Source organism: Populus alba, chromosome 16, assembly GCF_005239225.2.
Source record: "Populus alba chromosome 16, ASM523922v2, whole genome shotgun sequence".
NCBI lineage: Eukaryota > Viridiplantae > Streptophyta > Magnoliopsida > Malpighiales > Salicaceae > Populus > Populus alba.
In genome coordinates, this window is record NC_133299.1 from 8035978 (window position 1) to 8049969 (window position 13992).

The window sequence follows — 13992 nt, forward strand, 5'->3', positions numbered from 1 at the left end:
AGAGCTTGACATTTTCCTCTAACAATGAACATTGGATAGCCAAAATACTTTTTAACTATGGTCCTAAAACTTTTGTAGGACTCTGGTTTTTTTTTTTTTTTTTTTTAATTCCATCTTCAAACATTAGGTTTAAGGTATAAGTCTTTATAATTTACTTTGATTTAATTTTTATGTAGTTATCTCGATTTCATGATCCGGATCAAGAGTTTTACAGGTTAGTCGTGTTGACTTGAGTAATTTTTTGTTCATTTTTAATTAGTTTTTTTTAATCTCATCCTTTAACATTGAGTTGATTGAGAATTAAACTTTATAATTTTTTTCAATTCTCTTTCGATGGAGTTATTTCGGTCTTCTAACTCATGTTTGGCAGGTTACTCGGGTTAATTTATTCGTTTTTTATTTAATTTTTTTTTATGAGATTATCACTATCTTATAACCTAAATAACAAGTCAAACTATTTTTTTTAATTGATTTTTTTTTATCAATTCCATCTTTTAATATTAAGGTTAGGTAATTAAAAACCTAATAGATTAAAAAATGTATAATTTCAACTTATATGTGGACATAATAAGTGTATTGCTTTTAACGATGAAAAAAAATATTACAATAGTGTTTTGATGTTATGGTTCGTCTTGTTTTCTGTTATCGATGGTTTTGTCAAGCAAATTATCCATATACATATATATGTGTCGACTATTCTTTTTTTCTTAATCTTTTCATGATAAATTATTTTATTAAATCATTATTTTAGTTTTAAAATCATCCAAAAATTTATTAAATTTTAAGGGATAGGGATAAACACCAATAACCTTTATTTTTTAAAATTTTATGCTTTAACGAATTACTAGAGGATAAACAACTTAAGTATAAGTCCCATTTTACCACATTGATTTTTAGCATACATAATGTCACACACACACACACACACACAAACACACACGCACGCACAATGTCCTTGCCCTTCACTATATTTGTATGATTGAAATTATTATTATTTTTTAAAATTAGTTTTGATTTTAAATTAATTATATTCATTTTTTTCTTCAAAATCTTGAACAAATTATAATCTCTCTCTCTCTCTCTCTCTACATTATAATTGCTGCTAACATACTGGAGAATATATTTTTCCTTTTTATGTTGTCAAATGATTCAATTCGGGTATGAAATTAGGGAGAAATATCAGTAGAAGATCAACCTTTTCTATATGCATTTTTAAGCCCTGAATTTCTGGAAAATTAAGACCATTTTCTTTGAATGTTCAAATTCTTTTCTCCCCTTTTCCAAGCAAAACACACCGTTTTACTTTATTTGAAACAATTTCTTTATGCTATATGTTTTCTTCAATTAGAATTACGCCAAACTTTATATTTGTCCTTCCATTTCAATGCCTTTTGCACTTCGATCCCTAGATTTTCAATTCTCTTATTTTTGGTAAAGTTTCACCTTTTTCTCTATTTACTTTTTAATTTCACCCCGAATCAAATTACAATATATCTTTTGATTTCTCCGTTGCTTTCATGTTAGTCCTTGATTCTTCAATCCATCACTTTCAAGTCAAATCGACTTCTAACTTCAATTTTCTTTTCCAATTAAGCTCCTAATTGATTTTCTAATTTGGTCATTTGTTATAAACTCATCCTTTAACTTGCAATGTTTTCAATTGTAGTCAAATTAAACTAAATTAAGCTATTTTCTTTAATTTCTTCTTTGATTAAATCTTCAATTATGACCCAGAAACTCTCAAACTCATTTTCCCCCATGATTCTTAATTTTTGGTCCAATTTCAACCCTATCTATGTTTTTTTTTACTTTTATTTATTTATTGTTTTTTTTATGATTATTTCTAACCCACACAAAAATGAATAAAATAACAAAAACAATAAAAAAATTAAGATTAACCAAATTCACCGAAAAAACACATTTTTTTTGGATCTTATGTTTTTATTTGAAATAAAAAAAATAAAAAATCAGGTTCTGACACACACGAGCTTGGCAACGGAGACAAATTTATCCAAAGGCATCTCGTTTATTGGCAGAATCTCAAGTATGTTTAAGCAACAAGTTCACTAGAACAGTCAAAACGTGCACCAAGACAAATTAAAAAAAAAATAGTAAAACACAACAAATTTTCTTTAACGAAAGTAAGAAAAAATGATATAGAATCTATATAATAGATAATCCATTAGAGAGACTATCGTGAAGGTGGCTCATGAACAATGGGATCCGATCTTCATTGATGTCGGAAAACCTGTGGAGCAGCCTCCGTTAGCCAAAAAGGATCAGTAGTCATGACGTTCCTCATGTATTGCCGGTAGCAAATTCTCTTTATACACTTTGAAAATTGTTTTTTTTTTTTTTTTAAATGTAGTTTTTGTTGTTAATGTTGTTTTTGAAATATTATTTTTAAATGATAATTACGGTAGCAAATCCTTAATTTGCGGTTGTAATCCCTAATTTGCTGTGTTCTCGCTCTCTCGGCGGAGTTGTTGCTGTGCTGTTAATTATGGGAAATAATTCTTGAGGAGCACATCAGTGTAATTAATCACACTTATCACGCTGCTGCCACTAATTGACCAAAACTCTCCGTTTCATGAAGAACAGAAGCAGAAGCGCGCGCACTCCTCAAACCAGAAATCACTTCAAAACTCAACTCCTCAGCCTTGAAAGCATCGTCGCATCACAATATCAAAGCGAAACGAAAGGAGTGAAATCCTTCACATTTATTGCTTTTTAGTCTAAGGATTAAAAAATAAAAAATAAAAATCCCTCCTCTCTCCGCTGAACCCAAAAATAACGCCACCCAATTCCAATTCACCCCGTAACTCTCTCTCTCTCGCAGACAGTGAAATGATAGAAAGCTGATTTCTCGAGTGGAATTTTGTATACAACACCATCCAGGTCTCAATATTTATTTCTTAGACTCTAATTCACTTTTCTCACATTAGTTTTTCCTTTTCTTTCTTAGATTGATCGTTCCGATTTTTCTTTCTTAAATTTATTTATTAGGTACAGAGATTTAGTGCTGTTTGGTTAATGATCATGAACTAGGACTTTTTTTAGTAGGAGATCAATTATTTACTTTTTTTGTGAATTTTCTAATCAGGACTTTCTTTTTTGTGATATCATTGCAGCGAGATAGGAATTTGTGTAGAAGATCAATCAATTATGGACTGTTCGCAGGCGCAGCAGCAGAAGAGATGCAATACAGTCCTGCTATCTCCAGCTCAAACTCCGCGATCTAGCGTGAGAAGGAGCTTGAGGGATTCATTATCGATGGACCCGTGGAGTTCGAATATCAAGCCTGATAGAGGAGTCAATGTGGAGGTCATTCTTCGTTGCAGGTAAACAAAATATTTGGCGCGTTCTTGCTAGTTGTTGCATGCTTTCTTGGAGTGTTCAAATAATACTAATACCAATAATTAATGTTAAAAAAAATCCAGGCCATTAAATGACGACGAGAAGCAGCTAAAGTTGCCTGTAGTGATTTCATGCAATGAGGGTAAAGGAGAAGTTTCTGTGGTCCAAAACACAGCTTATAAGCAGATAGATAAAACCTTTTCCTTTGACAAGGTTCGGTTCGTCATTGTATTTCTTGAATTGGAAAACTTAAGCTGTGTTGATTAATGCATTATGTTTGCCATTTTTAATTCTACTTTAGATATTTTGGTTTAGGTTTTTGGTCCTACATCGCAGCAAAAAGAGCTGTTTGATGAAGCCATCTCTCCTATTGTGAATGAAGTTCTCGAGGGCTACAATTGCACTATCTTTGCATATGGTCAGACAGGAACGGGAAAAACTTACACAATGGAAGGCGGCAGAGTAGGAGTAGTAGAGGTTCTTGAATAGTTTGCCTACATGGGGGCCTTCATAATTTTTTTTCTAGTAGTTTTGATTGAGTACTTTTGCATCTCAATTAATCTATTTTCTCCTTTTCCTTGGTAGAGTGGAGAATTTCCTAGAGATGTAGGAATAATTCCAAGGGCAGTTCAGCAAATTCTTGATGTTCTTGAAGCTAGAAATGAGGAATATAGCATGAAAGTTACCTTTCTAGAGCTTTACAATGAAGACATAATGGACCTGCTTGCACCAGATGAAAGTTTAAATGGCCCGGATGACAAGTCCAGGAAGCCAATAGCCCTCATGGAAGATGGTAGAGGTGGTGTTTTTATAAGGGGTTTGGAGCAGGAAGTTGTTTGCACTGCAGATGGAATATATAAAATCTTGGAGAAAGGGTCAGCAAAACGGCACACTGCTGACTCCCTGCTCAATATGCAAAGCAGCCGCTCTCACACTATATTTTCCATCACTATTCATGTCAAAGAGAGTTCTTCCAATGGGGAGGAGCTAATGAAGTGCGGAAAACTTAATCTTGTTGATCTTGCTGGTTCTGAGAATGTAGTGCGGTCTGGTGCAAAAGAGGTATGGACACTATAAAGTTACCATTATCGTTCTTGTTTTGTATTTTAATTGCTTTAGATGTGCCTACTGTCTCAGCATATGATTTCTGTGGTATTTATATGTGATGTATGCGTGACTGGCATTTTCATTGTAATTGTAATCTATTTCCATTATATTGTGGCATCTTCTCATTTGACACACAATCTCGTAGGGAAGAGTTAGGGAAGCTGGGGAGATCAATAAAAGCTTGCTTACGCTCGGTCGAGTTATTAATGCACTAGTTGAACACTCTGGACATGTTCCATACAGGTACATCATATTGGCAGTTAATGTAACAGAGAATGCCCTGCTGAAGTTTTAGTATAATGATTTTTTTGTTACTCTTGTAACAACAGGGACAGTAAGTTAACAAGATTATTGAGAGATTCGCTCGGTGGGAACACAAAGACGTGCATAATTGCTACAGTATCACCATCTATCCATTCTTTGGAAGAGACACTCAACACTCTAGATTATGCTCATCGTGCCAAAAAAATCAAGAACAGACCAGAGGTACTTCACTTGTTTCCTATTTTGTCATCCCATGTCTTCTAGTTTTCCTTCTCATCTTCGAACCAACAATAACAATGTCATCTTGTTGCTACTCTAGGTCAATCAGAGGGTGGCCAAATCTGAGTTGATCAAGGATCTGTATAAAGAGATAGACCGCCATAGGCAAGGTTGTTAAGAGCTATTTTGTTAAACTATGATAAAATCCTAATTGTCATCAATGTGTCGGGGATAATTTCTGTTTCCATGGACAGAAATATATGCTGAAAGGGAGAAGAATGGCATTTATATACCACACAACCGTTTCCAAAGTGAAGAAGCTGAGAGGAAGGTACAAAATTTTGTTGATTTCTCACCATCGTTATGACTTCCATACTCAAGAGACACTGTATTATCTCTTGCATGTTCATGTGTAGGCCTTGGTTGAGCAGATTAAGAACTTGGAATTTGACTTAGTATTTAAAGACAAGGTAAACACCTTATTTTGGAGAAATATGCTGTACTCTTTCCATGTATTATATAGAGGGTGTAGGAAATAATACAAATTATGCTTTGACCAGGAACTCATCGGGCTTCAGAAGCTTTATGATAAGCAGCAAACTTTGACAGCTGAATTAAGTGAAAAACTCCAAATGACACAAGTAAATGAACCCTTTGAAAGTGATAAATATTTAGTTTTCTGACGGGATTAATCAACTCCCTTTTCTTACAATTTTTAACTGCAGAAAGATTTTGAGAAAACTCAAAATACTTTGCTCGAAATAGAAGGCAGAAATAGAAAGGCAAATGCAATGATAAAAGAAAAGGAGCACTTGATTTCTCATCTTCTCCAATCCGGTAAGAAAAAGGCCACAGGAATTCTTAGGAAATTTTCGGCATCACTTGTATAAAATTTTTATCCTAATTTCTTACATTCAAATGGAAAGGACACAAGAAGAGTTTATGGGGACAAATATTAGGCCAACAGACTAGGAACATAGCACATGCTCGTCAGTCTTCTCTGTCTCCTTTGTTCTTTTGGTATAACATTACCACAAGAACAATTTTTTTTTTCTTTTTTGATAATACATGGCAATTTCTTGAATGGGAAGAGCATATAGTATTGAAATCATAACAGTATAACAAACTTGGATAAACCTGTTTCATGAGCAGTCCCAAGCCAGACACCAATACTTATATGTTTGCTTTCAGAGTTTAGAAGCTAAAACTACATTTTTTTAATGAAAAAAAAAACAGTTCTGATTATGTTTATGACAACTTTCCAAAAATAATGTTTGTTAATATTTTGTTTAGAAAAATCCCTTACAAAACAAGCATTGGAGCTGCGGGAAGAGCTGGAGCATGCAGCTTCTGAGGCATCCAACTTGTTTTCCAAACTTGGTCTGTGCTCAGTTTTACATGTTATACATACCAAAAAGTGAATCCTTACATCTTACTCTGTCTCTGGTTTACACTTTACAGAACTGCAGGATAAATTGGAAAATGGGAACAAAGTTCTTGTCCAGAAATTCCAAACTCAATTAGCTCAGCAACTTGATGTTTTGCATCTAACTGTTGCAGCCTCCGTAACACAACAGGAGGAGCACCTGAAATCATTGGAAAAAGATTTCAATTACTCTCTGTCTAAAAAAATGGGGGTAGGATGTCTCTTGTGTATGTCCTTTTTTAGTAGACATGACTTAAATAAGTTTGCTAGTGGTTCTGGCTACTTGCAGGGTATTCAAGAACTCACAACCCAAGTCAGACATCTAAAAAACACGCATGAATCTAGCATTCAATCTTTGGATGATATATCTGAAGAGCTTGATATGAGTTATCGATCAGTATTTTCAAATTTGACTTCAGAAATGTCAAGGAATTCTTCTGCTCTTGTTGGTGTAGGTATTGATTGCTATGTTAATGAAGCTCCTGTTGATTGCAATCTTATTGTCTGTGTGCTTTACCTTTATTTTTATACAGCTTTTGGAAGAGAAGTTTCAGGAGATAAATGACATTCTTGATGATGTACAAAGGGATCTCTTTAATCAACAGGAAAAGCTTGCTGAATTTGCAGAACAGCAACGCCAGGTTATTGACTGAAATTCTTATTTCAGTGATGTGCATTAGGACCAAATTATTGTTTCTATTATTTGATTCTTCTATTCCTTTCCTTTTATTTTTTTTATTTGTTGAGCTGTGGGTAATCCCTTTTTCATCAAATTATTTTCCTCCATGAAATGAAATTGTCTACAGGGTCATTCCAAAACACTGCAGCTGACAAGTTCCATGTCTGAAGCTATGATGAAGTTCTTTGAGACTTTAGGCACACACACTTCTAGTTTGACCCGAATTATGGAAGGGACCCAAAAAATAAATGAGCAGAAACTCTATGATCTTGCAAAGGAGTTTGAGGTGGTTACTTTGTTTTTTCTTTCATTTAATACACACTAGTTTCGGTGAAACATCTTCCATTTAAGGTTACTTAACTGACCCTACCATCTAATAAACTGACTTGCATCTGTAGGATTGCGCTGCTTTTGAGAAAAGGCAACTCTTGGAAAAAGTAGCTGAGCTTCTGGATATATCAAATGACAGGAAGAAAAACCTGGTTTGCGCCTTTGCTTTGATTTCAACTGTAGAATAGACCAATGAGTTCTGTTGTTATATGCTGTAGAGAGAGTGATAAAGAAGTCGGATGTCTAGTAATGAAGACTTAATGGAATCAATAAAGCTGTAACTTGAATTTCAAATCATGGCTCATAGCTTAGAAGTAATTTAAATATATTCATTGGAAATCATCAGCTTCCGACTTGTGTTGTTTCATTGGATCAAAGGTAAAAATCAGCGAATGAACCAAATCACCCCACCCCCCTCCCCCTCTTTCTTCAAATACTGTTTTAGTTTCTTTTGGCATTAGCTCACAGATAAGTTTGTGCAGGCCTTTTCGTCTTCAAAAGTTTTATAGTTTATATATATTTGGACTAATTTTATTAATTAGGCTTTTCTTTCTTTCGTTCTTCTTTTCAGGTTCAAACAGCAATTAATAGCCTTTTGGAGAGTACAACCAGCAGAACCTGCAAGCTACAGAACGAGATGTCAAATCTGCAAGATTTTTCCTGTTCTGTTAAATCTGAATTGACAACTCACATGGAAACAATAGCAACCAGCTATCTTGTTGCTACAGCTGTGATGGATAACGGAAAGGATGGTTTTGAAAAATGCCTTCAACAATGGTATCCAGTTACATCACTACAATTATTATAAAATGGGGATTTCTTTCTGCATTTCCTTAAGCTTAAGCATTCTATTGGAGCTCTGGTATATCCCATTTTTATTTTTATTATTGATCTTTTAGTATGTCAAAGGCAAGAATGGGTGTTTCTCAGTTAAGGAATGCCCAAGAATCAGTTCTTGATCTACAGAAAAGAAACGTTGGTTCTCTTGATTCCATTGCCAGGTAAGCAATACTCTTGAAAAGTTCTGTATGTTTCTGGTTAAGTATCTGATATTTTGTTGGCCTGTTTTATTAGGAATGAATTGGAAACCAGCGGCATGATCCTATCAAAAGTTTCTTCTTTTGCTTTATCTGCACTCGAAGAAACTGGCATTGCATACAAGTCTCTTCTTTCCTCCATTGAGAGTGAGTTTCATTTTGCATACAAACTCATATCCTTGTACAACTTTTAATGAAAAGCTGAAGAAACAATGCTTGCAGATTTGTTGAAACTAGATCATGACGCACATAAGAACATCCATTCCGTTGCTGTTTCTTCTTTTGAAGATATGAAAGGATCGGGAAGCAATCACTACCACACAATTCTTAAGATCAAGGAAGCTGGGCAATGTTTTCTGGATGAATACAAGGTAAGATCTTCAGGAACTTGATTGTTTGCAGCACATTCTTCTTTAACCATGCAGAGCATCTAATACATTGGCCTTTTAGTAATTTCAAAGGCAAACAATTACTCATCTGAGGTACCAATTAAGAAAAAGGAGAACGAGTTTCTTGACTTTCTGCTCAAATCGTATTGCTAATTTCAAAATATACACGGTATTTATTTATGTACACAAAACAGGTGGATGAGCCTTACTGTTTGACACTTGAAAAGAGATCGTCAAATACACCAAGCACAGAATCTATTGAAGAAGTCAGAAACCCAACATTTCAAAAGTTGTCAAGAACATTTTCAGGAGATTCATCAGTGCAGCAAGAATCTGGGGATCAAAATATTCTGTCAGATGTCCGTGAGTCTGTTCACCCCTTGAATAATTCGAGAGCTACTCTCACAGCCATCAACTGAGGTGGAGAAACTGACAGACAATAACGACACAGAAACAGGATCAGAAGGCACATACTTGCAGAAGAATATCTACAGGAAGTAGCGTTCAACTCGTTCAGTTCTGTCGAACAAGAACTTATTTTCCAATTCTTCCCTTCACCAACTTCCAGTAAGTTTCATTTTGTTGAGAGTCACAGCATCTAAGGCTCTGCACTAGTCCTAACGGCTAAATGAATGTTCAACTTGTTTGAGCCTATACCAGCCAAGTAAACATGGAAATCAGAATCGAGTTGTTTAAATGTCAACCACCTTCTAGTTTAATTTAATTTTCGATATACCAGGAGACTGAAACCCAGATTCTGCAGGGGATTGGGATGATGTAAATTGAGTTACAGCAAATTGGCACACTACTCTGAAATAGATGATATCACAGTGAATTCAGTTGGATGTGCTTGATATATACTTGTTCTTAAGAAATAGTTATCCAAAGGAAGCTTCCAAGCTGCATTACCTACAACACTGTTCCTTCTGTAGAATAACACTACTCATTTAAATACTTGCTCACACTTTTTACTCTTTTTTGAACAGTCTTCTGACTCTTCTTGATGATCTTCAGTGCTAATGACTTCAAGAAAAAGTACATGAAAGAAAGGAATGTAGAAAAGAAAAGAGGAGAAGGAATCTCAAAGAAAACTCCTTGTCAATATATTCTCAAACGAACTGTTTTTGCAAATAACACATGCTTAGGATATTTTTCAATTAAGAAACTTCTTAACATTGTAATTGTAACATATACTAATTTTACTGTATCCGCAGTAAAACAGTGATCCGGGGTGGTTGTTTTTTTTTTTTTGTCTTTTTTTTTAAAAGTTTTTTTTTAATTGTTTTTTTATGCATTTCGGGATTATTATTTTTTCTTCTTTCTTTGTTTTATTTTGTTTTTTTTTATTATCTTTTAACAATTTTTTTTGTTTAATTTACTCTATTAATGTTTAAATTTTTTTATTTAGTTGTCAAACTTTCATGAAACGTTTTCTGACTTTAACGGGTTAATCTGGTTTAACAAGTTAACTCAGAATTTTTTTTTGTTTTTTTTTTTCTTTTTAATTACTTTTTTTTTGTTTAGTTTAGTTTGTTAATATTAAATTTTTTTCTATTTAGTTATCTGACTTTCATGATACATATCCTGAGTTTCACGGGTTAACCTGGTTTCACGGGTGAACCTAGTTAATTCTAGGTTGACCCGTCAATTTGTTTTTGTTTTTTTTTTCATAATTTTTTTTTGGTTAATTTAGTTTGTTAATGTTAATTTTTTTTTATTTAATTATCAGACTTTTATAACACAGATCCTGAGTTTAACGGGTTAACATGGTTTGACAAGTTAACCCAGATTTTTTTTTGTTTTTTTTTCTATTTAATTAATTTTTTTTTCGTTTAGTTCAGTTTGTTAACGTTCACTTTTTTTTATTTAGTTATCAGATATTTATGACATGGATCCCGGGTTTAACAGGTTAACCTGGTTTGACGAGTTAACCTGAATTTGTTTTTTTTGCTTTTTTTTTTAATTAATTTAGTTTATTAATATTAAATTTTTTTTTCTATGTAGTTCTTGGTTGATGCCTTTAGTTTTTTTTTTTTTTTTTTTTTATGCCTTTGATTATGGAGTACTACACAATGCAGTCCATGATGAAATGGCTTATGCCTTTTGTTTTTTTTTTTCTTTTTAATTAATTTTTTTTGTTTAATTTAAATTGTTAATGTTAAATTTTTTTCTATTTAGTTATCAAACTTTCATGACATGGATTCCGGCTTTGATTGGTTAACCTGGTTTGACGAGTTAGTCCGGTTAATTCTGGGTTAACCCATTAATTTGTTTTTTCCTGTTTAGTTATCAATTAAACTTTTACGACGCGAATCTAAGGTTTGACGGGTTAACCTGGTTTGAAGGGTTCACCCAATTAATTTATATATTTTTTTCTTTTTCTTCATTATTTTTTTTCCTGTTGTTTTTTTTCTTTGTTTTTTTTTTTAATTAATCTATTTAATTATCACACTTTTATGATACGACCTTGCAACTAGACTCACGTCCAATGCTACTGGGTCTGGTATTGCAGCCAAACCCACTTAAATTTGGGTCATGCAAGTTTAATGTTATTATTAATATTATAGATATTACTCTTGGATTAGGCATTGCAACTAAACCTAAGACTCTTGGATATAACTTTGTAAAAAAACTTAATATTTTTAGATCTTTTTTTTTTTAATGTAAAAAATAATTAACCTGGAACATTGCGCGGTCATTTAACTAGTGTAAGCTATTTGACATCACATGGGAAAAAGTTATGGATTGGAATAACTGGCTCTTAGCTTTACTTCGACAGTGGTGATAAGGGCAAGAACAGTGTGCTTGCCAAGTTTCCATGAAGGATGGATCCTTTCTATTGGTAGTAGTTTATAGGAAACAAAAGAAAGATGTCATGGATGGGCCAAATGATTATTTTTCCTTTTCTGCTTGTTTTGTTGCTTTTAAGAGTAAAGCTTACTGATCAGAGATAATGAGAGGAATGGAATGTGAAACGTGTTTGAACTCGACACATGCACGTGGACAAAATACCTACCATGTTCCCAGCGACTCCATTCCACAACTTGACTGCCCGGAGTTTCCATGAATAGCCGGTAAGCCACCGGAACCACCTTACTCAAACTGATGACGTCCCTTTCTTTCTCTTCTTTTCCAGACAACATGGGGGCAGAAACACTGTCTTGCCCAAGAATATTGCCTCCTATCGTAAGATACTTTTTTGGTGTCGATATCTCATTATAACTTGTTTATTTCTCAAATTAAAAATTGAATCATACGATATAAGCCATTAAATGCTGGAAACAAGATATTATCCAATCATCCAAGCAGTTAAGAGTCTTGGAAGAATTTGGATTAGAGGCTAATGGTTCCTCCCTATTTAATTAATTAATTGAGTAGTTTTCTTTTTCTTTCTCCTTGAGATAATAATACCGGGGAAACAACTGTCAATAGAACAATAAATGATGGCCGGTTGGTCGGTCATATAAAAAGCCATACATTCCTCAAACTTTCCACACTCAAGTGAAAGTCCAGGCACACGATCCCGTAATGGAAGAGATCACAATCATAATGGCAGCACTCTCCATCCTCACTTCTCCCCAACTCACGGATATCACAAGCTCCATCCTCTCCCAAACCGTCCACCACCGCCGCCGCCTCTCGTCCCTCCTCTGCTCTCCCTCTCTTTTTTCCCTCACCTTACAACATCTCCATTCCCTTTCCCTCATTCAGAAGACCTTACTCATTTCCAAACACCTCCTCTCATCCCTTCACTGCCTCACACGTTACTTCCACCCAACAACCCTTATTCCACCACACCCCAACACCACCATCAAACACCGTGACCTCGACGCTGCATTGCTTCTTATTTTCCTTTTTGATGTACACCAAGAAAACCCCGAAATACTTAAAACACCAATCGCTAAATGGCGTGAGGGTTTGAGTAAACATTACTCTGAAGCTGTGCTAAGGCAAACAAGCATTGTGGTGCATTATGGTGGTGTCCTTTTACCACATGTTGAGATGATAATAAGGTGTTGGCGGTTCGTTGGTATGATGGCTGGTTGTACAGTGAACGAGGGGAGGGAGTTGGCAGCAGCTCCGGCAGCAGTGGTGGCGCTTCCGGCAGTAAAGGTGAGAGGAGGTGGCGAGGAGTGTGTGATATGCAGGGAAGAGATGAGTGAAGGTAGAGATGTGTGTGAATTGCCATGTGAACACTTGTTTCATTGGATTGGCATTTTGCCATGGCTAAAGAAGACGAATACTTGCCCATGTTGCAGGTTCCAGCTTCCAACTGAAGATGTGTTCGGTGAGATCGAACGGCTGTGGAGTGCTATGATCAAGATTGGTAATGGGGCCCCGCGGGGAATGCACATGATCGATGTTGATAATGGCATGTATTGTAGACGTGGAAGAATCGCAAGGACTTATTGGCCTCTAGTGAATTTGGACATTTGTGCATTTACGAGGCAAACGTGGTATAATGAATGGTTGCGATGAACAGGCTGTAGAGGATCACTTGTTGATGATAAAGACCCCTGTGGTTTAGGTACTTTGGGGCATGTTTGTAGAATTGTCGATTTGTAGCTAAATAAATGAAAGGATTACATATATTATTGGGGTTGCTTGGAAAAAAAAAAAAATAGATTAGAACATATATATATATATATATATATATATATATATAGAATCAATAGTTGCACAATTTTGTTACTAGTTTTCGCAATCACATTACTAGCTTTTTGTATGAAGCTAAATTTAAAATATTTAGACTATTTGTTATGTAGAATTCAAATCATAGATGCAAAATTCAATTTAGGGTTTGATATTATTAAGGCCGTTTGTTTGCTTACTTGAAAGTAGTTTTTTTTAAAAAATAATTTTTTTATAAAATGAATTTCAAGAAAGTGAATTATTTTTCGATGTTTGGTAGAATGTTATGGAAAATAAATTAAAAAATAATTTCTAGTGTTTGATTATATTATGGAAAATGAGTTGGAAAATAACTTATTAATGTTTTAATTTTTTTCAAGTTTATTAAAATAATGAGGAACAAATCTTACAAATTAAAAAGTTGAATGAGAATGAAATTGAAAAAAAATCTAATTTTATAAATTATCTCAAATAAAATAAATAATAATCAAAATAGTGGAGATTAAATCTAACAAATTAAAAAATTAAAAGATGATGAAATAATAATAATAA

At 34.1% G+C, this 13992-nt stretch overlaps 2 protein-coding genes across 2 annotated transcripts; both read left to right on the forward strand.

Moving 5' to 3' along the window:
• The first annotated feature begins 3222 nt into the window (after window positions 1-3222).
• LOC118045940 (kinesin-like protein KIN-5D) lies at window positions 3223-9662 on the forward strand. Its single transcript, XM_073405252.1, has 22 exons — window positions 3223-3341; window positions 3441-3570; window positions 3673-3834; window positions 3943-4419; window positions 4610-4707; window positions 4794-4950; window positions 5048-5117; window positions 5202-5278; window positions 5364-5417; window positions 5508-5588; window positions 5673-5784; window positions 6241-6327; window positions 6409-6584; window positions 6663-6824; window positions 6907-7014; window positions 7180-7338; window positions 7451-7534; window positions 7954-8159; window positions 8282-8383; window positions 8457-8566; window positions 8642-8790; window positions 9003-9662. Exons 1-22 carry the CDS (start codon window positions 3274-3276, stop codon window positions 9225-9227), a joined length of 3054 nt encoding a protein of 1017 aa, XP_073261353.1. The 5' UTR covers window positions 3223-3273; the 3' UTR covers window positions 9228-9662.
• A 2564-nt stretch (window positions 9663-12226) lies between these two features.
• Window positions 12227-13403, forward strand: LOC118045941 (E3 ubiquitin-protein ligase SGR9, amyloplastic). The gene has a single exon (XM_035054698.2). It carries the CDS (start codon window positions 12337-12339, stop codon window positions 13285-13287), a length of 951 nt encoding a protein of 316 aa, XP_034910589.1. The 5' UTR covers window positions 12227-12336; the 3' UTR covers window positions 13288-13403.
• Window positions 13404-13992: the final 589 nt, after the last annotated feature.

Excerpts from the sequence above, each read along its gene's own strand:
- LOC118045941 (XM_035054698.2), top strand. The coding sequence starts at position 12,337 with ATGGAAGAGATCACAATCATAATGGCAGCACTCTCCATCCTCACTTCT.
- LOC118045940 (XM_073405252.1), top strand. The coding sequence starts at position 3,274 with ATGGACCCGTGGAGTTCGAATATCAAGCCTGATAGAGGAGTCAATGTG. Across the intron at positions 6,585-6,662 it reads CTCTGTCTAAAAAAATGGGG|GGTATTCAAGAACTCACAAC; the intron begins GTAGGATGTCTC and ends GGCTACTTGCAG. Across the intron at positions 7,535-7,953 it reads ATGACAGGAAGAAAAACCTG|GTTCAAACAGCAATTAATAG; the intron begins GTTTGCGCCTTT and ends TCTTCTTTTCAG.